The 27,592-nt window shown below is 35.1% G+C and overlaps 1 protein-coding gene and 1 long non-coding RNA gene across 14 annotated transcripts in view; one reads left to right on the top strand and one right to left on the bottom strand.

Moving 5' to 3' along the window:
- The window catches only part of LOC126747579 (neurogenic protein mastermind-like), a 35,631-nt gene extending 8,866 nt beyond the window's left edge, over positions 1-26,765 (top strand). For both annotated transcript variants that reach the window (XM_050456312.1, XM_050456313.1), the window contains 9 exons: positions 16,449-16,703; positions 16,777-17,037; positions 17,104-17,286; positions 19,406-19,696; positions 20,780-20,938; positions 21,019-21,463; positions 22,842-23,075; positions 23,154-23,371; positions 24,463-26,765. In XM_050456312.1, coding sequence (XP_050312269.1) covers positions 16,449-16,703; positions 16,777-17,037; positions 17,104-17,286; positions 19,406-19,696; positions 20,780-20,938; positions 21,019-21,463; positions 22,842-23,075; positions 23,154-23,371; positions 24,463-24,732 — 2,316 coding nt within the window. In that variant the 3' untranslated portion in view covers positions 24,733-26,765. The remainder of the gene's footprint in view (positions 1-16,448; positions 16,704-16,776; positions 17,038-17,103; positions 17,287-19,405; positions 19,697-20,779; positions 20,939-21,018; positions 21,464-22,841; positions 23,076-23,153; positions 23,372-24,462) is intronic.
- LOC126747590 (uncharacterized) lies at positions 677-15,288 on the bottom strand. 12 transcript variants are annotated; one of them, XR_007664278.1, is made up of 10 exons: positions 15,183-15,288; positions 13,709-13,892; positions 12,972-13,155; positions 11,130-11,313; positions 10,024-10,207; positions 7,995-8,178; positions 4,677-4,860; positions 3,939-4,122; positions 2,832-3,015; positions 677-803 (listed from the first exon to the last, which is right to left on the bottom strand). It is a non-coding gene; the product is annotated as an uncharacterized LOC126747590 (long non-coding RNA). The 12 variants fall into 12 exon arrangements; XR_007664277.1 differs by lacking the exon at positions 15,183-15,288 and adding an exon at positions 14,261-14,474; XR_007664287.1 differs by lacking the exon at positions 13,709-13,892.
- Positions 26,766-27,592: the final 827 nt, after the last annotated feature.

The following is a 27,592-nucleotide window of genomic DNA, read 5'->3' as shown; positions in this document are numbered from 1 at the left end:
ATTAAAAATGTAATTATTTAGGACCACTGTACAGGGTTGGACTTTTGATATGTTACTCTTCATACCTTGGACTAACTTTTTCCTTATTACGTAATTTTTCGTAAATGTACAGGGTGTCCCAGGAAATGGAGGCAAAGTTACCCCAAAAAAAAAATTAAAAATTGTCATGAAACCCCTTTCCAAAAATTAAAAATTTAAATATTTAGGACCACTGTACAGGGTTGGACTTTTGATATGTTACTCTACATACCTTGGACTAACTTTTTCCTTATTACGTAATTTTTCGTAAATGTACAGGGTGTCCCAGGAAATGGAGGCAAAGTTACCCCAAAAAAAAAATTAAAAATTGTCATGAAACCCCTTTCCAAAAATTAAAAATTTAAATATTTAGGACCACTGTACAGGGTTGGACTTTTGATATGTTACTCTACATACCTTGGACTAACTTTTTCCTTACTACATAATTTTTCGTAAATGTACAGGGTGTCCCAGGAAATGGAGGCAAAGTTACCCCAAAAAAAAATTAAAAATTGTCATGAAACCTCTTTCTAAAAATTAAAAATTTTAATATTTAGGACCACTGTACAGGGTTGGACTTTTGATATGTTACTCTACATACCTTGGACTAACTTTTTCCTTACTACATAATTTTTCGTAAATGTACAGGGTGTCCCAGGAAATGGAGGCAAAGTTACCCCAATAAAAAATTAAAAATTGTCATGAAACCCCTTTTCAAAAATAAAAAATTTAAATATTTAGGACCACTGTACAGGGTTGGACTTTTGATATGTTACTCTTCATACCTTGGACTAACTTTTTCCTTACTACATAATTTTTCGTAAATGTACAGGGTGTCCCAGGAAATGGAGGCAAAGTTACCCCAAAAAAAAAATTAAAAATTGTCATGAAACCCCTTTCCAAAAATTAAAAATTTAAATATTTAGGACCACTGTACAGGGTTGGACTTTTGATATGTTACTCTACATACCTTGGACTAACTTTTTCCTTATTACGTAATTTTTCGTAAATGTACAGGGTGTCCCAGGAAATGGAGGCAAAGTTACCCCAAAAAAAAATTAAAAATTGTCATGAAACCCCTTTCCAAAAATTAAAAATTTAATTATTTAGGACCACTGTACAGGGTTGGACTTTTGATATGTTACTCTTCATACCTTGGACTAACTTTTTCCTTATTACGTAATTTTTCGTAAATGTACAGGGTGTCCCAGGAAATGGAGGCAAAGTTACCCCAAAAAAAAATTAAAAATTGTCATGAAACCCTTTTTCAAAAATTAAAAATTTAAATATTTAGGACCACTGTACAGGGTCGAACTTTTGATATGTTACTCGACATACCTTGGACTAACTTTTTCCTTATTACGTAATTTTTCGTAAATGTACAGGGTGTCCCAGGAAATGGAGGCAAAGTTACCCCAAAAAAAAATTAAAAATTGTCATGAAACCCTTTTTCAAAAATTAAAAATTTAAATATTTAGGACCACTGTACAGGGTCGAACTTTTGATATGTTACTCGACATACCTTGGACTAACTTTTTCCTTATTACGTAATTTTTCGTAAATGTACAGGGTGTCCCAGGAAATGGAGGCAAAGTTACCCCAAAAAAAAATTAAAAATTGTCATGAAACCCCTTTCCAAAAATTAAAAATTTAATTATTTAGGACCACTGTACAGGGTTGGACTTTTGATATGTTACTCTTCATACCTTGGACTAACTTTTTCCTTATTACGTAATTTTTCGTAAATGTACAGGGTGTCCCAGGAAATGGAGGCAAAGTTACCCCAAAAAAAAAATTAAAAATTGTCATGAAACCCCTTTCCAAAAATTAAAAATTTAAATATTTAGGACCACTGTACAGGGTTGGACTTTTGATATGTTACTCTTCATACCTTGGACTAACTTTTTCCTTACTACATAATTTTTCGTAAATGTACAGGGTGTCCCAGGAAATGGAGGCAAAGTTACCCCAAAAAAAAATTAAAAATTGTCATGAAACCCCTTTCCAAAAATTAAAAATTTAAATATTTAGGACCACTGTACAGGGTTGGACTTTTGATATGTTACTCTACATACCTTGGACTAACTTTTTCCTTATTACGTAATTTTTCGTAAATGTACAGGGTGTCCCAGGAAATGGAGGCAAAGTTACCCCAAAAAAAAATTAAAAATTGTCATGAAACCCCTTTCCAAAAATTAAAAATGTAATTATTTAGGACCACTGTACAGGGTTGGACTTTTGATATGTTACTCTTCATACCTTGGACTAACTTTTTCCTTATTACGTAATTTTTCGTAAATGTACAGGGTGTCCCAGGAAATGGAGGCAAAGTTACCCCAAAAAAAAAATTAAAAATTGTCATGAAACCCCTTTCCAAAAATTAAAAATTTAAATATTTAGGACCACTGTACAGGGTTGGACTTTTGATATGTTACTCTACATACCTTGGACTAACTTTTTCCTTATTACGTAATTTTTCGTAAATGTACAGGGTGTCCCAGGAAATGGAGGCAAAGTTACCCCAAAAAAAAAATTAAAAATTGTCATGAAACCCCTTTCCAAAAATTAAAAATTTAAATATTTAGGACCACTGTACAGGGTTGGACTTTTGATATGTTACTCTACATACCTTGGACTAACTTTTTCCTTACTACATAATTTTTCGTAAATGTACAGGGTGTCCCAGGAAATGGAGGCAAAGTTACCCCAAAAAAAAATTAAAAATTGTCATGAAACCTCTTTCTAAAAATTAAAAATTTTAATATTTAGGACCACTGTACAGGGTTGGACTTTTGATATGTTACTCTACATACCTTGGACTAACTTTTTCCTTACTACATAATTTTTCGTAAATGTACAGGGTGTCCCAGGAAATGGAGGCAAAGTTACCCCAATAAAAAATTAAAAATTGTCATGAAACCCCTTTTCAAAAATAAAAAATTTAAATATTTAGGACCACTGTACAGGGTTGGACTTTTGATATGTTACTCTTCATACCTTGGACTAACTTTTTCCTTACTACATAATTTTTCGTAAATGTACAGGGTGTCCCAGGAAATGGAGGCAAAGTTACCCCAAAAAAAAAATTAAAAATTGTCATGAAACCCCTTTCCAAAAATTAAAAATTTAAATATTTAGGACCACTGTACAGGGTTGGACTTTTGATATGTTACTCTACATACCTTGGACTAACTTTTTCCTTATTACGTAATTTTTCGTAAATGTACAGGGTGTCCCAGGAAATGGAGGCAAAGTTACCCCAAAAAAAAATTAAAAATTGTCATGAAACCCCTTTCCAAAAATTAAAAATGTAATTATTTAGGACCACTGTACAGGGTTGGACTTTTGATATGTTACTCTTCATACCTTGGACTAACTTTTTCCTTATTACGTAATTTTTCGTAAATGTACAGGGTGTCCCAGGAAATGGAGGCAAAGTTACCCCAAAAAAAAAATTAAAAATTGTCATGAAACCCCTTTCCAAAAATTAAAAATTTAAATATTTAGGACCACTGTACAGGGTTGGACTTTTGATATGTTACTCTACATACCTTGGACTAACTTTTTCCTTATTACGTAATTTTTCGTAAATGTACAGGGTGTCCCAGGAAATGGAGGCAAAGTTACCCCAAAAAAAAAATTAAAAATTGTCATGAAACCCCTTTCCAAAAATTAAAAATTTAAATATTTAGGACCACTGTACAGGGTTGGACTTTTGATATGTTACTCTACATACCTTGGACTAACTTTTTCCTTACTACATAATTTTTCGTAAATGTACAGGGTGTCCCAGGAAATGGAGGCAAAGTTACCCCAAAAAAAAATTAAAAATTGTCATGAAACCTCTTTCTAAAAATTAAAAATTTTAATATTTAGGACCACTGTACAGGGTTGGACTTTTGATATGTTACTCTACATACCTTGGACTAACTTTTTCCTTACTACATAATTTTTCGTAAATGTACAGGGTGTCCCAGGAAATGGAGGCAAAGTTACCCCAATAAAAAATTAAAAATTGTCATGAAACCCCTTTTCAAAAATAAAAAATTTAAATATTTAGGACCACTGTACAGGGTTGGACTTTTGATATGTTACTCTTCATACCTTGGACTAACTTTTTCCTTACTACATAATTTTTCGTAAATGTACAGGGTGTCCCAGGAAATGGAGGCAAAGTTACCCCAAAAAAAAAATTAAAAATTGTCATGAAACCCCTTTCCAAAAATTAAAAATTTAAATATTTAGGACCACTGTACAGGGTTGGACTTTTGATATGTTACTCTACATACCTTGGACTAACTTTTTCCTTATTACGTAATTTTTCGTAAATGTACAGGGTGTCCCAGGAAATGGAGGCAAAGTTACCCCAAAAAAAAAATTAAAAATTGTCATGAAACCCCTTTCCAAAAATTAAAAATTTAAATATTTAGGACCACTGTACAGGGTTGGACTTTTGATATGTTACTCTACATACCTTGGACTAACTTTTTCCTTACTACATAATTTTTCGTAAATGTACAGGGTGTCCCAGGAAATGGAGGCAAAGTTACCCCAAAAAAAAATTAAAAATTGTCATGAAACCTCTTTCTAAAAATTAAAAATTTTAATATTTAGGACCACTGTACAGGGTTGGACTTTTGATATGTTACTCTACATACCTTGGACTAACTTTTTCCTTACTACATAATTTTTCGTAAATGTACAGGGTGTCCCAGGAAATGGAGGCAAAGTTACCCCAATAAAAAATTAAAAATTGTCATGAAACCCCTTTTCAAAAATAAAAAATTTAAATATTTAGGACCACTGTACAGGGTTGGACTTTTGATATGTTACTCTTCATACCTTGGACTAACTTTTTCCTTACTACATAATTTTTCGTAAATGTACAGGGTGTCCCAGGAAATGGAGGCAAAGTTACCCCAAAAAAAAAATTAAAAATTGTCATGAAACCCCTTTCCAAAAATTAAAAATTTAAATATTTAGGACCACTGTACAGGGTTGGACTTTTGATATGTTACTCTACATACCTTGGACTAACTTTTTCCTTATTACGTAATTTTTCGTAAATGTACAGGGTGTCCCAGGAAATGGAGGCAAAGTTACCCCAAAAAAAAATTAAAAATTGTCATGAAACCCCTTTCCAAAAATTAAAAATGTAATTATTTAGGACCACTGTACAGGGTTGGACTTTTGATATGTTACTCTTCATACCTTGGACTAACTTTTTCCTTATTACGTAATTTTTCGTAAATGTACAGGGTGTCCCAGGAAATGGAGGCAAAGTTACCCCAAAAAAAAAATTAAAAATTGTCATGAAACCCCTTTCCAAAAATTAAAAATTTAAATATTTAGGACCACTGTACAGGGTTGGACTTTTGATATGTTACTCTACATACCTTGGACTAACTTTTTCCTTATTACGTAATTTTTCGTAAATGTACAGGGTGTCCCAGGAAATGGAGGCAAAGTTACCCCAAAAAAAAAATTAAAAATTGTCATGAAACCCCTTTCCAAAAATTAAAAATTTAAATATTTAGGACCACTGTACAGGGTTGGACTTTTGATATGTTACTCTACATACCTTGGACTAACTTTTTCCTTACTACATAATTTTTCGTAAATGTACAGGGTGTCCCAGGAAATGGAGGCAAAGTTACCCCAAAAAAAAATTAAAAATTGTCATGAAACCTCTTTCTAAAAATTAAAAATTTTAATATTTAGGACCACTGTACAGGGTTGGACTTTTGATATGTTACTCTACATACCTTGGACTAACTTTTTCCTTACTACATAATTTTTCGTAAATGTACAGGGTGTCCCAGGAAATGGAGGCAAAGTTACCCCAATAAAAAATTAAAAATTGTCATGAAACCCCTTTTCAAAAATAAAAAATTTAAATATTTAGGACCACTGTACAGGGTTGGACTTTTGATATGTTACTCTTCATACCTTGGACTAACTTTTTCCTTACTACATAATTTTTCGTAAATGTACAGGGTGTCCCAGGAAATGGAGGCAAAGTTACCCCAATAAAAAATTAAAAATTGTCATGAAACCCCTTTCCAAAAATTAAAAATTTAAATATTTAGGACCACTGTACAGGGTTGGACTTTTGATATGTTACTCTACATACCTTGGACTAACTTTTTCCTTATTACGTAATTTTTCGTAAATGTACAGGGTGTCCCAGGAAATGGAGGCAAAGTTACCCCAAAAAAAAATTAAAAATTGTCATGAAACCCCTTTCCAAAAATTAAAAATTTAATTATTTAGGACCACTGTACAGGGTTGGACTTTTGATATGTTACTCTTCATACCTTGGACTAACTTTTTCCTTATTACGTAATTTTTCGTAAATGTACAGGGTGTCCCAGGAAATGGAGGCAAAGTTACCCCAAAAAAAAATTAAAAATTGTCATGAAACCCTTTTTCAAAAATTAAAAATTTAAATATTTAGGACCACTGTACAGGGTCGAACTTTTGATATGTTACTCGACATACCTTGGACTAACTTTTTCCTTATTACGTAATTTTTCGTAAATGTACAGGGTGTCCCAGGAAATGGAGGCAAAGTTACCCCAAAAAAAAATTAAAAATTGTCATGAAACCCTTTTTCAAAAATTAAAAATTTAAATATTTAGGACCACTGTACAGGGTCGAACTTTTGATATGTTACTCGACATACCTTGGACTAACTTTTTCCTTATTACGTAATTTTTCGTAAATGTACAGGGTGTCCCAGGAAATGGAGGCAAAGTTACCCCAAAAAAAAATTAAAAATTGTCATGAAACCCCTTTCCAAAAATTAAAAATTTAATTATTTAGGACCACTGTACAGGGTTGGACTTTTGATATGTTACTCTTCATACCTTGGACTAACTTTTTCCTTATTACGTAATTTTTCGTAAATGTACAGGGTGTCCCAGGAAATGGAGGCAAAGTTACCCCAAAAAAAAAATTAAAAATTGTCATGAAACCCCTTTCCAAAAATTAAAAATTTAAATATTTAGGACCACTGTACAGGGTTGGACTTTTGATATGTTACTCTACATACCTTGGACTAACTTTTTCCTTACTACATAATTTTTCGTAAATGTACAGGGTGTCCCAGGAAATGGAGGCAAAGTTACCCCAAAAAAAAATTAAAAATTGTCATGAAACCCCTTTCCAAAAATTAAAAATTTAAATATTTAGGACCACTGTACAGGGTTGGACTTTTGATATGTTACTCTACATACCTTGGACTAACTTTTTCCTTATTACGTAATTTTTCGTAAATGTACAGGGTGTCCCAGGAAATGGAGGCAAAGTTACCCCAAAAAAAAATTAAAAATTGTCATGAAACCCCTTTCCAAAAATTAAAAATGTAATTATTTAGGACCACTGTACAGGGTTGGACTTTTGATATGTTACTCTTCATACCTTGGACTAACTTTTTCCTTATTACGTAATTTTTCGTAAATGTACAGGGTGTCCCAGGAAATGGAGGCAAAGTTACCCCAAAAAAAAAATTAAAAATTGTCATGAAACCCCTTTCCAAAAATTAAAAATTTAAATATTTAGGACCACTGTACAGGGTTGGACTTTTGATATGTTACTCTACATACCTTGGACTAACTTTTTCCTTATTACGTAATTTTTCGTAAATGTACAGGGTGTCCCAGGAAATGGAGGCAAAGTTACCCCAAAAAAAAAATTAAAAATTGTCATGAAACCCCTTTCCAAAAATTAAAAATTTAAATATTTAGGACCACTGTACAGGGTTGGACTTTTGATATGTTACTCTACATACCTTGGACTAACTTTTTCCTTACTACATAATTTTTCGTAAATGTACAGGGTGTCCCAGGAAATGGAGGCAAAGTTACCCCAAAAAAAAATTAAAAATTGTCATGAAACCTCTTTCTAAAAATTAAAAATTTTAATATTTAGGACCACTGTACAGGGTTGGACTTTTGATATGTTACTCTACATACCTTGGACTAACTTTTTCCTTACTACATAATTTTTCGTAAATGTACAGGGTGTCCCAGGAAATGGAGGCAAAGTTACCCCAATAAAAAATTAAAAATTGTCATGAAACCCCTTTTCAAAAATAAAAAATTTAAATATTTAGGACCACTGTACAGGGTTGGACTTTTGATATGTTACTCTTCATACCTTGGACTAACTTTTTCCTTACTACATAATTTTTCGTAAATGTACAGGGTGTCCCAGGAAATGGAGGCAAAGTTACCCCAAAAAAAAAATTAAAAATTGTCATGAAACCCCTTTCCAAAAATTAAAAATTTAAATATTTAGGACCACTGTACAGGGTTGGACTTTTGATATGTTACTCTACATACCTTGGACTAACTTTTTCCTTATTACGTAATTTTTCGTAAATGTACAGGGTGTCCCAGGAAATGGAGGCAAAGTTACCCCAAAAAAAAATTAAAAATTGTCATGAAACCCCTTTCCAAAAATTAAAAATTTAATTATTTAGGACCACTGTACAGGGTTGGACTTTTGATATGTTACTCTTCATACCTTGGACTAACTTTTTCCTTATTACGTAATTTTTCGTAAATGTACAGGGTGTCCCAGGAAATGGAGGCAAAGTTACCCCAAAAAAAAAATTAAAAATTGTCATGAAACCCCTTTCCAAAAATTAAAAATTTAAATATTTAGGACCACTGTACAGGGTTGGACTTTTGATATGTTACTCTACATACCTTGGACTAACTTTTTCCTTACTACATAATTTTTCGTAAATGTACAGGGTGTCCCAGGAAATGGAGGCAAAGTTACCCCAAAAAAAAATTAAAAATTGTCATGAAACCTCTTTCTAAAAATTAAAAATTTTAATATTTAGGACCACTGTACAGGGTCGACCTTTTGATATGTTACTCGACATACCTTGGACTAACTTTTTCCTTATTACGTAATTTTTCGTAAATGTACAGGGTGTCCCAGGAAATGGAGGCAAAGTTACCCCAAAAAAAAAATTAAAAATTGTCATGAAACCCCTTTCCAAAAATTAAAAATTTAAATATTTAGGACCACTGTACAGGGTTGGACTTTTGATATGTTACTCTACATACCTTGGACTAACTTTTTCCTTACTACATAATTTTTCGTAAATGTACAGGGTGTCCCAGGAAATGGAGGCAAAGTTACCCCAAAAAAAAATTAAAAATTGTCATGAAACCCCTTTCCAAAAATTAAAAATTTAAATATTTAGGACCACTGTACAGGGTTGGACTTTTGATATGTTACTCTACATACCTTGGACTAACTTTTTCCTTATTACGTAATTTTTCGTAAATGTACAGGGTGTCCCAGGAAATGGAGGCAAAGTTACCCCAAAAAAAAATTAAAAATTGTCATGAAACCCCTTTCCAAAAATTAAAAATTTAATTATTTAGGACCACTGTACAGGGTTGGACTTTTGATATGTTACTCTTCATACCTTGGACTAACTTTTTCCTTATTACGTAATTTTTCGTAAATGTACAGGGTGTCCCAGGAAATGGAGGCAAAGTTACCCCAAAAAAAAAATTAAAAATTGTCATGAAACCCCTTTCCAAAAATTAAAAATTTAAATATTTAGGACCACTGTACAGGGTTGGACTTTTGATATGTTACTCTACATACCTTGGACTAACTTTTTCCTTATTACGTAATTTTTCGTAAATGTACAGGGTGTCCCAGGAAATGGAGGCAAAGTTACCCCAAAAAAAAAATTAAAAATTGTCATGAAACCCCTTTCCAAAAATTAAAAATTTAAATATTTAGGACCACTGTACAGGGTTGGACTTTTGATATGTTACTCTACATACCTTGGACTAACTTTTTCCTTACTACATAATTTTTCGTAAATGTACAGGGTGTCCCAGGAAATGGAGGCAAAGTTACCCCAAAAAAAAATTAAAAATTGTCATGAAACCTCTTTCTAAAAATTAAAAATTTTAATATTTAGGACCACTGTACAGGGTTGGACTTTTGATATGTTACTCTACATACCTTGGACTAACTTTTTCCTTACTACATAATTTTTCGTAAATGTACAGGGTGTCCCAGGAAATGGAGGCAAAGTTACCCCAATAAAAAATTAAAAATTGTCATGAAACCCCTTTTCAAAAATAAAAAATTTAAATATTTAGGACCACTGTACAGGGTTGGACTTTTGATATGTTACTCTTCATACCTTGGACTAACTTTTTCCTTACTACATAATTTTTCGTAAATGTACAGGGTGTCCCAGGAAATGGAGGCAAAGTTACCCCAAAAAAAAATTAAAAATTGTCATGAAACCCTTTTTCAAAAATTAAAAATTTAAATATTTAGGACCACTGTACAGGGTCGACCTTTTGATATGTTACTCGACATACCTTGGACTAACTTTTTCCTTATTACGTAATTTTTCGTAAATGTACAGGGTGTCCCAGGAAATGGAGGCAAAGTTACCCCAAAAAAAAATTAAAAATTGTCATGAAACCCCTTTCCAAAAATTAAAAATTTAATTATTTAGGACCACTGTACAGGGTTGGACTTTTGATATGTTACTCTTCATACCTTGGACTAACTTTTTCCTTATTACGTAATTTTTCGTAAATGTACAGGGTGTCCCAGGAAATGGAGGCAAAGTTACCCCAAAAAAAAATTAAAAATTGTCATGAAACCCCTTTCCAAAAATTAAAAATTTAAATATTTAGGACCACTGTACAGGGTTGGACTTTTGATATGTTACTCTACATACCTTGGACTAACTTTTTCCTTATTACGTAATTTTTCGTAAATGTACAGGGTGTCCCAGGAAATGGAGGCAAAGTTACCCCAAAAAAAAAATTAAAAATTGTCATGAAACCCCTTTCCAAAAATTAAAAATTTAAATATTTAGGACCACTGTACAGGGTTGGACTTTTGATATGTTACTCTACATACCTTGGACTAACTTTTTCCTTATTACGTAATTTTTCGTAAATGTACAGGGTGTCCCAGGAAATGGAGGCAAAGTTACCCCAAAAAAAAAATTAAAAATTGTCATGAAACCCCTTTCCAAAAATTAAAAATTTAAATATTTAGGACCACTGTACAGGGTTGGACTTTTGATATGTTACTCTACATACCTTGGACTAACTTTTTCCTTACTACATAATTTTTCGTAAATGTACAGGGTGTCCCAGGAAATGGAGGCAAAGTTACCCCAATAAAAAATTAAAAATTGTCATGAAACCCCTTTTCAAAAATAAAAAATTTAAATATTTAGGACCACTGTACAGGGTTGGACTTTTGATATGTTACTCTTCATACCTTGGACTAACTTTTTCCTTACTACATAATTTTTCGTAAATGTACAGGGTGTCCCAGGAAATGGAGGCAAAGTTACCCCAAAAAAAAATTAAAAATTGTCATGAAACCCTTTTTCAAAAATTAAAAATTTAAATATTTAGGACCACTGTACAGGGTCGAACTTTTGATATGTTACTCGACATACCTTGGACTAACTTTTTCCTTATTACGTAATTTTTCGTAAATGTACAGGGTGTCCCAGGAAATGGAGGCAAAGTTACCCCAAAAAAAAATTAAAAATTGTCATGAAACCCCTTTCCAAAAATTAAAAATTTAATTATTTAGGACCACTGTACAGGGTTGGACTTTTGATATGTTACTCTTCATACCTTGGACTAACTTTTTCCTTATTACGTAATTTTTCGTAAATGTACAGGGTGTCCCAGGAAATGGAGGCAAAGTTACCCCAAAAAAAAAATTAAAAATTGTCATGAAACCCCTTTCCAAAAATTAAAAATTTAAATATTTAGGACCACTGTACAGGGTTGGACTTTTGATATGTTACTCTACATACCTTGGACTAACTTTTTCCTTACTACATAATTTTTCGTAAATGTACAGGGTGTCCCAGGAAATGGAGGCAAAGTTACCCCAAAAAAAAATTAAAAATTGTCATGAAACCCCTTTCCAAAAATTAAAAATTTAATTATTTAGGACCACTGTACAGGGTTGGACTTTTGATATGTTACTCTTCATACCTTGGACTAACTTTTTCCTTACTACATAATTTTTCGTAAATGTACAGGGTGTCCCAGGAAATGGAGGCAAAGTTACCCCAAAAAAAAATTAAAAATTGTCATGAAACCCCTTTCCAAAAATTAAAAATTTAAATATTTAGGACCACTGTACAGGGTTGGACTTTTGATATGTTACTCTACATACCTTGGACTAACTTTTTCCTTATTACGTAATTTTTCGTAAATGTACAGGGTGTCCCAGGAAATGGAGGCAAAGTTACCCCAAAAAAAAATTAAAAATTGTCATGAAACCCCTTTCCAAAAATTAAAAATTTAATTATTTAGGACCACTGTACAGGGTTGGACTTTTGATATGTTACTCTTCATACCTTGGACTAACTTTTTCCTTATTACGTAATTTTTCGTAAATGTACAGGGTGTCCCAGGAAATGGAGGCAAAGTTACCCCAAAAAAAAAATTAAAAATTGTCATGAAACCCCTTTCCAAAAATTAAAAATTTAAATATTTAGGACCACTGTACAGGGTTGGACTTTTGATATGTTACTCTACATACCTTGGACTAACTTTTTCCTTACTACATAATTTTTCGTAAATGTACAGGGTGTCCCAGGAAATGGAGGCAAAGTTACCCCAAAAAAAAATTAAAAATTGTCATGAAACCCCTTTCCAAAAATTAAAAATTTAAATATTTAGGACCACTGTACAGGGTTGGACTTTTGATATGTTACTCTACATACCTTGGACTAACTTTTTCCTTATTACGTAATTTTTCGTAAATGTACAGGGTGTCCCAGAAAATGGAGGCAAAGTTACCCCAAAAAAAAATTAAAAATTGTCATGAAACCTCTTTCTAAAAATTAAAAATTTTAATATTTAGGACCACTGTACAGGGTTGGACTTTTGATATGTTACTCTACATACCTTGGACTAACTTTTTCCTTACTACATAATTTTTCGTAAATGTACAGGGTGTCCCAGGAAATGGAGGCAAAGTTACCCCAATAAAAAATTAAAAATTGTCATGAAACCCCTTTTCAAAAATAAAAAATTTAAATATTTAGGACCACTGTACAGGGTTGGACTTTTGATATGTTACTCTTCATACCTTGGACTAACTTTTTCCTTACTACATAATTTTTCGTAAATGTACAGGGTGTCCCAGGAAATGGAGGCAAAGTTACCCCAAAAAAAAATTAAAAATTGTCATGAAACCCCTTTCCAAAAATTAAAAATTTAAATATTTAGGACCACTGTACAGGGTTGGACTTTTGATATGTTACTCTACATACCTTGGACTAACTTTTTCCTTATTACGTAATTTTTCGTAAATGTACAGGGTGTCCCAGGAAATGGAGGCAAAGTTACCCCAAAAAAAAATTAAAAATTGTCATGAAACCTCTTTCTAAAAATTAAAAATTTTAATATTTAGGACCACTGTACAGGGTTGGACTTTTGATATGTTACTCTACATACCTTGGACTAACTTTTTCCTTACTACATAATTTTTCGTAAATGTACAGGGTGTCCCAGGAAATGGAGGCAAAGTTACCCCAAAAAAAAAATTAAAAATTGTCATGAAACCTCTTTCCAAAAATTAAAAATTTAAATATTAAGAACCACTGTACAGGGTTGGACTTTTGATATGTTACTCTTCATACCTTGGACTAACTTTTTCCTTACTACATAATTTTTCGTAAATGTACAGGGTGTCCCAGGAAATGGAGGCAAAGTTACCCCAATAAAAAATTAAAAATTGTCATGAAACCCCTTTTCAAAAATAAAAAATTTAAATATTTAGGACCACTGTACAGGGTTGGACTTTTGATATGTTACTCTTCATACCTTGGACTAACTTTTTCCTTACTACATAATTTTTCGTAAATGTACAGGGTGTCCCAGGAAATGGAGGCAAAGTTACCCCAAAAAAAAATTAAAAATTGTCATGAAACCCCTTTCCAAAAATTAAAAATTTAAATATTTAGGACCACTGTACAGGGTTGGACTTTTGATATGTTACTCTACATACCTTGGACTAACTTTTTCCTTATTACGTAATTTTTCGTAAATGTACAGGGTGTCCCAGGAAATGGAGGCAAAGTTACCCCAAAAAAAAATTAAAAATTGTCATGAAACCTCTTTCTAAAAATTAAAAATTTTAATATTTAGGACCACTGTACAGGGTTGGACTTTTGATATGTTACTCTACATACCTTGGACTAACTTTTTCCTTACTACATAATTTTTCGTAAATGTACAGGGTGTCCCAGGAAATGGAGGCAAAGTTACCCCAAAAAAAAAATTAAAAATTGTCATGAAACCCCTTTCCAAAAATTAAAAATTTAAATATTAAGGACCACTGTACAGGGTTGGACTTTTGATATGTTACTCTTCATACCTTGGACTAACTTTTTCCTTATTACGTAATTTTTCGTAAATGTACAGGATGTCCCAGGAAATGGAGGCAAAGTTACCCAAAAAAAAAATTAAAAATTGTCATGAAACCCCTTTTCAAAAATAAAAAATTTAAATATTTAGGACCACTGTACAGGGTTGGACTTTTGATATGTTACTCTTCATACCTTGGACTAACTTTTTCCTTACTACATAATTTTTCGTAAATGTACAGGGTGTCCCAGGAAATGGAGGCAAAGTTACCCCAATAAAAAATTAAAAATTGTCATGAAACCCCTTTTCAAAAATAAAAAATTTAAATATTTAGGACCACTGTACAGGGTTGGACTTTTGATATGTTACTCTACATACCTTGGACTAACTTTTTCCTTACTACATAATTTTTCGTAAATGTACAGGGTGTCCCAGGAAATGGAGGCAAAGTTACCCCAAAAAAAAATTAAAAATTGTCATGAAACCCCTTTCCAAAAATTAAAAATTTAAATATTTAGGACCACTGTACAGGGTTGGACTTTTGATATGTTACTCTACATACCTTGGACTAACTTTTTCCTTATTACGTAATTTTTCGTAAATGTACAGGGTGTCCCAGGAAATGGAGGCAAAGTTACCCCAAAAAAAAAATTAAAAATTGTCATGAAACCTCTTTCTAAAAATTAAAAATTTTAATATTTAGGACCACTGTACAGGGTTGGACTTTTGATATGTTACTCTACATACCTTGGACTAACTTTTTCCTTACTACATAATTTTTCGTAAATGTACAGGGTGTCCCAGGAAATGGAGGCAAAGTTACCCCAAAAAAAAAATTAAAAATTGTCATGAAACCTCTTTCCAAAAATTAAAAATTTAAATATTAAGGACCACTGTACAGGGTTGGACTTTTGATATGTTACTCTTCATACCTTGGACTAACTTTTTCCTCACTACATAATTTTTCGTAAATGTACAGGGTGTCCCAGGAAATGGAGGCAAAGATACCTCAAAAAAAAATTAAAAATTGCCATGAAACCCCCTTTCCAAAAATTAAAAATTTAAATATTTAGGACCACTGTACAGGGTTGGACTTTTGATATGTTACTCTACATACCTTGGACTAACTTTTTCCTTATTACGTAATTTTTCGTAAATGTACAGGGTGTCCCAGGAAATGGAGGCAAAGTTACCCCAAAAAAAAATTAAAAATTGTCATAAAACCTCTTTCCAAAAATTAAAAATTTAAATATTTAGGACCACTGTACAGGGTTGGACTTTTGATATGTTAAAAATTTTAAAATTGTCATAAAATCACTTTACAAGAATTAAAAATTTAAATATTTAGGACCACTGTACAGGGTTGGACTTTTGATATGTTACTTTTCATACCTTGAACTAACTTTTTCCTTATTACGTAATTTTTCGTAAATGTACAGGGTGTCCCAGGAAATGGAGGCAAAGTTACTCCAAAAAAAAATTAAAAATTGTCATGAAACCCCCTTTCCAAAAATTAAAAATTTAAATATTTAGGACCACTGTACAGGGTTGGCTTTTGATATGTTACTCTACATACCTTGGACTAACTTTTTTCTTATTACGTAATTTTTCGTAAATGTACAGGGTGTCCTAGGAAATTGAGGCAAAGTAACCTCAAAAAAAAATTAAAAATTGACATGAAACCCCCATTCCAAAAATTAAAAATTTAAATATTTAGGACCATTGTACAGGGTTGGACTTTTGATATGTTACTCTTCATACCTTGGACTAACTTTTTCCTTACTACATAATTTTTCGTAAATGTACAGGATGTCCCAGGAAATAGAGGCAAAGTTACCCCAATAAAAAACATTAAAATTTCCACTTAATAAAAATTTTTGGGACAACTGTACCCAAGTGATTAATTCAATTACACTCCGACCTTCTTCTTCTTCTTCTTTGTTGTCTTCCCGGGCAACTCGTGCCCGGAACGAGACTCTTCCGCATCATTCAATTGTTTTAAATCGTCCGAAGGAACCGGACAACGATTTCGCGGATCTGGACCAATGCGCGGCCGCCCTCGAGAAAGACGCGGCGGCGAACGGGGGCGCGGGTTTCGGCGCCTCCTTCCCCGACCTGATCGGCGACGACACCAACGACGAGATCATGTCCTCGGCCGCCTTCAAAGATCTCATCTCGGACATCAGCAACTACCCGGACTACCCGGAACTGATGAAGGACTTCGATTTCGAGGACAAACCCTCCGATCTCGTCATGGGAAATTTGAAAGTATGTCGTAGCCTAGTGACGTAAAAAGGGCGGGAAATTATTTTAAAAAAAAAAACCGTCGTCAACGTTTCAGACGGAGGAGAAGGAACATAACAACAGCGGTGGTGGTGGTGGTGGTGGTGGCGCCCCCAATCAGGACCAACTAAAATCCGGAGGCATCCAGAGCCCCTTGATGAGCGGCGGCGGGGGGCAACAGACGACCTTCGGTACTTCCCCCGCGTTCGAGAAGAACAACAATCCGCGTCTTCCGTACTCGAACATGGACTTTGCCAAGACGGAGCTGAGTCCCGCCGCGCAAACCTTGAAACAAATGGCGGAGCAGCATCAGCACAAAGTAATTACTCTCCCTCCCACCCTCCTGCTCTTGTCCGTCCCCTTGTTTTCATTTGTTTCTTTGTAGAACCAAATGGGGTTGAACTTTAACCCGGGGAATCCGAGGGGGCAGAGCGCCGCCCGGTCGCCCTATTCCGAGCAGTTCCAGTTTCAGAACGAGTACAGTCCGGGAGGGAATCCCGCCTTTCATAAAAATAGTCCGGGAGGGTTTCCGCAACCGGATATGATCAAACAGGAAATGATTTTTCAGGTAAGGCTTGTTTTTGCCCCTTTTATTTAATTATTAACTCGGTAAAAGTCAGTTTTCAAAAATTGAGAAATTTCTTATTTAGACTTATTGTACAGGGTTGAACTTTTGGTATGTTATAGTCAAGGATTGGAACTAACTATCTCCTTACTACACTTTTTTCCGTAAATGTACAGGGTGTCCCAGAAAATTGAGTCAAAGTTTATCAAATATCAGAAAGTTGACCAAAAACTGGTTTTCAAAAATTGAGAAAGTTCTTATTTAGACTTATTGTACAGGGTTGAACTTTTGGTATGTTATAGTCAAGGGTTGAAACTAACTATCTCTTTACTACACTTTTTTCCGTAAATGTACAGGGTGTCCCAGAAAATTGAGTTAAAGTTGGTCAAATATCAGAAAGTTGACCAAAAACTGGTTTTCAAAAATTGAGAAAGTTCTTATTTAGACTTATTGTACAGGGTTGAACTTTTGGTATGTTATAGTCAAGGGTTGAAACTAACTATCTCTTTACTACACTTTTTTCCGTAAATGTACAGGGTGTCCCAGAAAATTGAGTCAAAGTTTGTCAAATATCAGAAAGTTGACCAAAAACTGGTTTTCAAAAATTGAGAAATTTCTTATTTAGACTTATTGTACAGGGTTAAACTTTTGGTATGTTATAGTCAAGGGTTGGAACTAACTATCTCTTTACTACACTTTTTTCCGTAAATGTACAGGGTGTCCCAGAAAATTGAGTTAAAGTTGGTCAAATATCAGAAAGTTGACCAAAAACTGGTTTTCAAAAATTGAGAAAGTTCTTATTTAGACTTATTGTACAGGGTTGAACTTTTGGTATGTTATAGTCAAGGGTTGAAACTAACTATCTCTTTACTACACTTTTTTCCGTAAATGTACAGGGTGTCCCAGAAAATTGAGTCAAAGTTTATCAAATATCAGAAAGTTGACCAAAAACTGCTTTTCAAAAATTGAGAAATTTCTTATTTAGACTTATTGTACAGGGTTGAACTTTTGGTATGTTATAGTCAAGGGTTGGAACTAACTATCTCCTTACTACACTTTTTTCCGTAAATGTACAGGGTGTCCCAGAAAATTGAGTCAAAGTTTATCAAATATCAGAAAGTTGACCAAAAACTGCTTTTCAAAAATTGAGAAATTTCTTATTTAGACTTATTGTACAGGGTTGAACTTTTGGTATGTTATAGTCAAGGGTTGAAACTAACTATCTCCTTACTACACTTTTTTCCGTAAATGTACAGGGTGTCCCAGAAAATTGAGTCAAAGTTTATCAAATATCAGAAAGTTGACCAAAAACTGCTTTTCAAAAATTGAGAAATTTCTTATTTAGACTTATTGTACAGGGTTGAACTTTTGGTATGTTATAGTCAAGGGTTGGAACTAACTATCTCCTTACTACACTTTTTTCCGTAAATGTACAGGGTGTCCCAGAAAATTGAGTTAAAGTTGGTCAAATATCAGAAAGTTGACCAAAAACTGGTTTTCAAAAATTGAGAAAGTTCTTATTTAGACTTATTGTACAGGGTTGAACTTTTGGTATGTTATAGTCAAGGGTTGGAACTAACTATCTCCTTACTACACTTTTTTCCGTAAATGTACAGGGTGTCCCAGAAAATTGAGTCAAAGTTTATCAAATATCAGAAAGTTGACCAAAAACTGCTTTTCAAAAATTGAGAAATTTCTTATTTAGACTTATTGTACACGGTTGAACTTTTGGTATGTTTTAGTCAAGGGGTTAAACTAACTTTTCTCTTAGAGTGAAATTTTTCGTACATGTACAGGGTGTCCCAGAAAATAGGGGCAAAGTTACCCTAAGAAAAACGATGAAAATGACCACAAAAAAGTACTTTTCAAAAATTAGAAATAAACATATTTAGGACCACTGTACAAGGTTGAACTTTTTATATGTTACTCTTCACCCCTTGTACTAACTTTTTCCTTACTACATAATTTCCCGTAAATGTACAGGGTGTCCTACAAAATCGGGACAAAGTTACCCTAAGAAAAACCATGAAAACTACCATAAAAAATGTAAAATCTTTTTTTTAAACCCATCATACAGGATCGGACTTTCCATATACGTATGAAAACACTCGATTTTCTTTAGGGCAACGAGTTCAGCGACATGAAAAGGAAAAACTCGCCCTACGGTGCTGCAAAACAGCCCCAACAACAGCAGCAACAACAACAACAGCAGTACTCGCCGTACGGTAGCCCCGGCCCGGGGGGAAGTCCCGGCTTTTTGCCGTCGGGAAGGGGCGGCGCGGGCGGCCCACCGCCGCCCCGACCCCCCTCCGGACCCGGAAACAACCAGAACGGGGGCGGCGGCGGACCCTCGGTCCAAATCAATCAGGCGCAACAATTAAACATCAACCAGCAGAGTCACGGACACATACAGGTGAGGAAATTGTGGTTTATTTTGGCTCACTGTGTATAGTGGAGTTTTTGGTATGTTATAAGGGACACTTATAGGGAACTTTTTGCTTAATACTATTTTTTTGGTAACGTACAGGATGTCCGAGAAATTAGGGATCAAAGTGACCCAATCATAATTTCCAAAACCACTTTTCAAAATTCCCAAAAAAACATGTTTCCAACCTCTGTACAGGGTTGAATTTTTAATATGTTTTAGTCAAGGGTTTAAGCTAACTTTTCTCTTAGAACAAAATTTTCTCTAAATGTACAGGTTGTCCCAGAAAATTGGGTCAAAGTTGGTCAAATATCAGAAAGTTGACCAAAAACTGATTTTCAAAAATTGCGAAATTTCGTATTTAGACTTGTTGTACAGGGTTGAACTTTTGGTATGTTATAGTCCAGGGTTGAAACTAATTATCCCCTTACTACACTTTTTTTCGTAAATGTACAGGGTGTCTCAGAAAATTGAGTCAAAGTTTGTTAAATTTCATATGCTTAATCCAAAACTAGTTTTCAAAAATTGCGAAATTTCTTATTTAGACTTGTTGTACAGGGTTGAACTTTTGATATGTTATAGTCAAGGGTTGAAACTAATTATCCCCTTACTACACTTTTTTTCATAAATGTACAGGGTGTCTCAGGAAATTGAGTCAAAGTTTGTTAAATTTCATATGCTTAATCCAAAACTAGTTTTCAAAAATTGCGAAATTTCTTATTTAGACTTGTTGTACAGGGTTGAACTTTTGGTATGTTATAGTCAAGGGTTGAAACTAATTATCTCCTTACTACACTTTTTTCCGTAAATGTACAGGGTGTCTCAGAAAATTGAGTTAAAGTTTGTCAAATATCAGAAAGTTGACCAAAAACTGGTTTTCAAAAATTGAGAAATTTCCTATTTAGACTTTATGTACAGGGTTGAACTTTTGGTATGTTGTCAAGGGTTGAAACTAATTATCTCCTTACTACACTTTTTTCCGTAAATGTACAGGGTGTCCCAGAAAATTGGGTCAAAGTTACCCTAAAAAAAATACATGTATACACTCAATAAAGATGAATTTCCCTAAAGGTCTCGGCGGGTCAGCAGTTCCACTTGAGCGCCGACCTAAAGGGCGGCAACGTGTCCATCGCCGCCCAACAGGGGATGAACTTTAGCAGCGGAGGCGGCGCGCAGAGCGGCGGCGACCCTGGAGCGACCCCGCCCCAGCAACATCAACAGGGGGCACCGGTAAGTTGGCACCTTAAACCCTTCCCCCCCGTACACCCCTCGATGCTCAACTGTTTTTTTTTTCTTAATTTAAATAAAAGGGCGGGTCCTCGCAAATGCCCCCAATGGGAAACCCCCAAATGTCCCACGGGAACATGATGGGAGGCGGCCATCCGGGCGTCGACTCGTACTCGATGTCGCAGACGCAAACGATCAATTTCACGCAGCAGTCGTTGAGAAGGGCGACGCCGGCGGGAATGGGCGGGCCGATGGGCGGCACCAACGGCGGCCCGCCCCAAATGGGGCCGATGGGCGGCGCCCGTTTGATGTCCACCCAAGCGCTGGAGCAGCAAAAGTTGCAGCAGATTTTCCGGGTGCAGCAACAGATGCAACAACAGCAGCAGCAGCAACAGTTGAGGCCGCCCCCGCCCGAGTACGCGGCGAGCGCGGGATTGGGCGGCCAGGGCGGCATGCAGCCTCGCTACGGGGCCCCCGCTCCGCCGCCCAATATGAGGCGGATGCCCCATCAGCCGATACCGCCCTCGGGTGAGTGTAAAAATTGATGTACAGGGTGGGACTTTTGGTATGTTGTAGTTCAGGGTTTTAACTAATTATCCCCTTATTACACTTTTTTTCGTAAATGTACAGGGTGTCCCAGAAAATTCAGTCAAAGTTTGTCAAATATCAGAAAGTTGACCCAAAACTGGTTTTCAAAAATTGTGAAATTTCTTATTTAGACTTGTTGTACAGGGTTGAACTTTTGGTATGTTATAGTCAAGGGTTGAAACTAACTATCTCCTTACTACACTTTTTTTCGTAAATGTACAGGGTGTCCCAGAAAATTGAGTAAAAGTTTGTTAAATATCAGAAAGTTGACCCAAAACTGGTTTCCAAAAATTGCGAAATTTCTTATTTAGACTTGTTGTACAGGGTTGAACTTTTGGTATGTTGTAGTCAAGGGTTGAAACTAATTATCTCCTTACCACACTTTTTTCCGTAAATGTACAGGGTGTCCCAGAAAATTGAGTCAAAGTTTGTCAAATATCAGAAAGTTGACCCAAAACTGGTTTTCAAAAATTGTGAAATTTCTTATTTAGACTTGTTGTACAGGGTTGAACTTTTGGTATGTTGTAGTCAAGGGTTGAAACTAATTATCCCCTTACTACACTTTTTTCCGTAAATGTACAGGGTGTCCCAGAAAATTGAGTCAAAGTTTGTTAAATATCAGAAAGTTGACCCAAAACTGGTTTCCAAAAATTGCGAAATTTCTTATTTAGACTTGTTGTACAGGGTTGAACTTTTGGTATGTTGTAGTCAAGGGTTGAAACTAATTATCCCCTTACTACACTTTTTTCCGTAAATGTACAGGGTGTCCCAGAAAATTGACTCAAAGTTGGTCAAATATCAGAAAATTGACCCAAAACTGGTTTTCAAAAATTGCAAAATTTCTTATTTAGACTTTATGTACAGGGTTGAACTTTTGGTATGTTATAGTCAAGGGTTGAAACTAACTATCTCCTTACTACACTTTTTTTCGTAAATGTACAGGGTGTCCCAGAAAATTGAGTCAAAGTTTGTCAAATATCAGAAAGTTGACCAAAAACTGGTTTTCAAAAATTGCAAAATTTCTTATTTAGACTTTATGTACAGGGTTGAACTTTTGGTATGTTATAGTCAAGGGTTGAAACTAACTATCTCCTTACTACACTTTTTTTCGTAAATGTACAGGGTGTCTCAGGAAATTGAGTCAAAGTTTGTCAAATATCACAAAGTTGACCAAAAACTGGTTTCCAAAAATTGCGAAATTTCTTATTTAGACTTGTTGTACAGGGTTGAACTTTTGGTATGTTATAGTCAAGGGTTGAAACTAATTATCTCCTTACTACACTTTTTTCCACAAATGTACAGGGTGTCCTGGTTTTAGGTCCGATGATCCGATCGAACGGTTACATGATGCAACAGCAACAGTTGCAACAGCAGCAGCAGCAACAGCAACAATTAGCGGGCAGGGCGGGGATTTACCGACAGTCCGGCCCAATGGCGGGCATGGAGGCTATGCAACAGAACGCGCAGGCCTCCGACTGGCGCCATCTGTTGATGTCGCAGCAACAAAACGCGAGTTTCGGCTCGATGCGACCGTCCGCTTTTCAACCCTCAGGTACAGTACACCGAACCGATCGTAGTAAATCCATCCGGACAAAAAATTGACTGATTCAATTGTTTTCGCGCCCTCTAGGCGGCTTTAACATGAACCAAATGACGGCGATGCAGCAACACCAGCAACAACAACAACAGCAGCAGCAACACATGCGCCAACAGCAACAAGGGGGCGCCATGGGCGCTCACATGATGGGCGCCGGGAATCCCATGGCCCAGATGAGTCAGATGAACCAGGCGATGTTGCATATGCAACAGCAACAGTCGCTCATGCAACAGCAGCAACAAAATTCGCAGGTAATTAAAAAGGAAATTCACTGGTTGGTATAAAGAAAAAGAGAAAATCGTTTTTCGAAAATTGAGATTTTGTTTATTTGAAGTCGAAGTACAGGGTTGGACTTTTGGTATGTTGTAGTACAGAGTGGGAGCTAACTAATCCCTTACTAGACTTTTTGTCGTAAATGTACAGGGTGTCCCAGAAAATGGAGTCAAAGTTAGTCATTATCATAGGATGGAATCAAAAGCACTTTTCAAAAATTGAAATTTTATTTATTTAGGCACATTTTACAGGGTTGGACTTTTGGTATGTTGTAGTTCAGGGTTGGAGCTAACTATTTACCTACTACATATTTTTTCCTAAATGTACAGGATGTCCCAGAAAATGAAGTCAAAGTTAGTCTTTAAATATCATAGGATGGAATGAAAAGCACTTTTCAAAAATTGAAATTTTATTTATTTAGGCCCATTTTACAGGGTTGGACTTTTGGTATGTTGTAGTCCAGGGTTGGAACTAACTATTCTCTTACTACAAATTTTTTCGTAAATGTACAGGATGTCCCAGAAAATATAGTCAAAGTTAGTGTTTGAATATTAGAGGATGGAACAAGATGCACTTTTCAAAAATTGAAATTTTATTTATTTAGGCCCATTTTACAGAGTTGGACTTTTGGTATGTTGTAGTTCAGGGTTGGAACTAACTATTCTCTTACTACAAATTTTTTCGTAAATGTACAGGATGTCCCAGAAAATATAGTCAAAGTTAGTGTCTGAATATTAGAGGATGGAACAAAAAGCACTTTTCAAAAATTGAAATTTTATTTATTTAGGCCCATTGTACAGGGTTGGACTTTTGGTATGTTGTAGTTCAGGGTTGGAGCTAACTATCCTCTTACTCTACTTTTTCCCATAAATGTACAGGGTGTCCCAGAAAATGGACATGACTAAATGTACATAAGGCCCCGTGTATATACACTTTAGACCTACAGAGTGTCTTAAAATTAAGGCTCACAGTGCCCAAGACCGACTGCCTGGACGTAGAAACCCACTAGCATTAGATACAGTGTGTCCCAAATTAAAGAAACTCGATAAGAAGTAAATTTCCGCTTTAGATGTCCATGTCGACGTTACACATGCAACAGTCGCAGTCGATCTCTATAGGGGGGCACCAGCAGCAACAGCAGCAGCCGCCGCCCCATCAGCAACAAGACGGGGGAGGGGCGGCGGCCGCCTCCCAATTGGCCGCCTTCAATCCGCAGGCGGCCGATTTCAATTTCGAATTTCTCGACAATTTGGCGGGAACAAACGACGGCGCCCCCTTCACCGACCAGGAGCTGCTCAACTCGTTCGACGCCGACGCCGCCTTCAATTTGGACTTTTAAGGAGTGCGGCGGTGGAGGGTGGGGGGAGTGCGGGGGCGGCGAAAATCGTTGGTGCAATAGGGCCTTGTTTAAGTTAAGCAGATTTATGTTTTTTTTTTTTATATTTTTGTACATAATTTTTTTTTTATTATTATTTTGTGTTATTTTATTTTTATATAGTACAGAGGGGGCGACGCGAACACGTTCGGGACTTAATACGGCCCTGATTCTACTGTCGAAGTGAGTGACGTTGACAGATAAAGCGCGGTCCGAGTGTCACTTGTCGTTCACGGTTTGACGTAAAAATCAGGCCCGGATTTAAGTCGAGGCTTCCCGGTCGCCCCGTTTGAGCTTTAACGATTTATACAGTAGATCATATCATCATACAGACATTTATAGAGATAAAAAATTGTTAATAGAGAAATAAAAATAGGGAATTTTATATGACGATGATGACGACGAATAAAAAATGGGTTGAGGAGTAAAAAAAACTAAACGCCGAAACTTAGCAAGAGAATTTGCTTCAGTAGTTAATTATTTACCAAAAAAATAAATAAATAAATAAAAACAATTATTAGATCTCGTTATTAATGATACATAGAATAGGCAGACGTTGTTTATAATCAAATGAGCGGGAGCATGGGGAGGGGGGAATAGTGCGGAAAATGACTGTTTTACAGGGTTGTACTGTTGGTATGTTATAGTCCAGGGTTGAAACTAATTATCCCCTTACTACACTTTCGTAAATGTACAGGGTGTCTCAGGAAATTGAGTCAAAGTTTGTCAAATATCAGAAAGTTGACCAAAAACTGGTTTTCAAAAATTAAGAAATTTCTTATTTAGACTTGTTGTACAGGGTTGAACTTTTGGTATGTTATAGTCAAGGGTTGGAACTAACTATCTCCGTACTACACTTTTTTCCGTAAATGTACAGGGTGTCTCAGGAAATTGAGTTAAAGTTTATCAAATATCAGAAAGTTGACCAAAAACTGGTTTCCAAAAATTGCGAAATTTCTTATTTAGACTTGTTGTACAGGGTTGAACTTTTGGTATGTTATAGTCAAGGGTTGGAACTAACTATCTCCTTACTACACTTTTCTTCGTAAATGTACAGGGTGTCTCAGAAAATTGAGTCATAGTTTGTCAAATATCAGAAAGTTGATCCAAAACTGGTTTTCAAAAATTGAGAAATTTCTTATTTAGACTTGTTGTACAGGGTTGAACTTTTGGTATGTTATAGTCAAGGGTTGGAACTAACTATCTCCTTACTACACTTTTTTTCGTAAATGTACAGGGTGTCTCAGAAAATTGAATCAAAGTTTGTCAAATATCAGAAAGTTGACCAAAAACTAGTTTTCAAAAATTGAGAAATTTCTTATTTAGACTTGTTGTACAGGGTTGAATTTTTGGTATGTTGTAGTCAAGGGTTGGAACTAACTATCTCCTTACTACACTTTTTTTCGTAAATGTACAGGGTGTCCCAGAAAATTAAGTCAAAGTCCATTAAGTCGTAGTGACCCCCTCGTCGTTTTTCCACGAGAAAATCGTCATTTTCCGATCTCTACGCCCCCTATTATATAACAAACCTACTATATAATGATAATACTATAATAAGGTAAACGGTTTTCCATTGTTTTTTTTTCCTTTTTTAAATATTTTCATCGACATTCCACAAACACACAAACACACACAAGAAGAATAAATCCAGATCGTGTCCAGTATTTGTAAATAATAATAATACAAAAGATCTTCCTTTTTCTTTTTTTAATATTGTATTATATTTTTTATTATTATTATTATTATTATTCATTTTATTTATACGTGTACTTAGGCGAATCAAATTATTGTTATACAGAGTTTATATATAAACAAGCGAGTGACGGGTTCGCGGTGGTTCCCCCGGCCGCCCTTTCGCCCTCTTAAACTTCATCTGTTTCACGTCAGTATTAGTGTTTTGTTTTTTTTTATGTCAATTTTTTTCTTTATAGAGGGCGCTAGGGGTAACCCCGGAAACCCGTTTCCGATAATATAAAATATACTTTAATTTGACTGTACCTGTTTTTTATTTAGATTAGTATCTGGAGTGTTACCAATTGTTTAATTAAAAAAAAAGTTGACTGTCGTCCCTATTTTATTGGACATTGATTTTTTTGGGAGTGGGTCAATTTTTTTCTACAGTATCCATAACTCATAAACCAAGACGGTTTGACTATTGAAATTTTGCACAGGGGTGCTTCATTAAATTTCATTAGACACGTGTTTCAGCATTTTTCAAAGAACTTACAGGGTGTGCAAAAAATTGATTTTTTAGGGAGAGGGTCAATTTTTTTCTACAGTATCCATAAATCATAAATCAAGACAGTTTGACTGTTGGAATTTTGCACAGGGGTGCTTCATTAAGTTTCATTAGACACGTGTTTCAGCATTTTTCGAAAAACCTACAGGGTGTGCCAAAAAAATTGATTTTTTAGGGAGAGGGTCAATTTTTTTCTGCAGTATCCATAACTCGTAAATCAAGACAGCTTGACTGTTGAAATTTTGCACAGGGGTGCGTCATTATATTTCATTGGACACGTGTTTCAGCATTTTTTTAAAAATCTACAGGGTGTGCCAAAAAATTGATTTTTTAGGGAGAGGGTCAATTTTTTCCTACAGTATCCATAACTCATAAATCAAGACAGTTTGACTGTTGAAATTTTGCACAGGGGTGCGTCATTAAATTTCATTGGACACGTGTTTCAGCATTTTTTTAAAAATCTACAGGGTGTGCCAAAAAATTGATTTTTTAGGAAGAGGGTCAATTTTTTCCTACAGTATCCATAACTTATAAATCAAGACAGCTTGACTGTTGAAATTTTGCACAGGGGTGCGTCATTATATT

This window comes from Anthonomus grandis, chromosome 19 (genome assembly GCF_022605725.1).
Source record: "Anthonomus grandis grandis chromosome 19, icAntGran1.3, whole genome shotgun sequence".
Lineage (NCBI taxonomy): Eukaryota > Metazoa > Arthropoda > Insecta > Coleoptera > Curculionidae > Anthonomus > Anthonomus grandis.
Note: the sequence above shows the minus strand (reverse complement) of the source record. Positions and strands in the feature narration are given on the sequence as shown.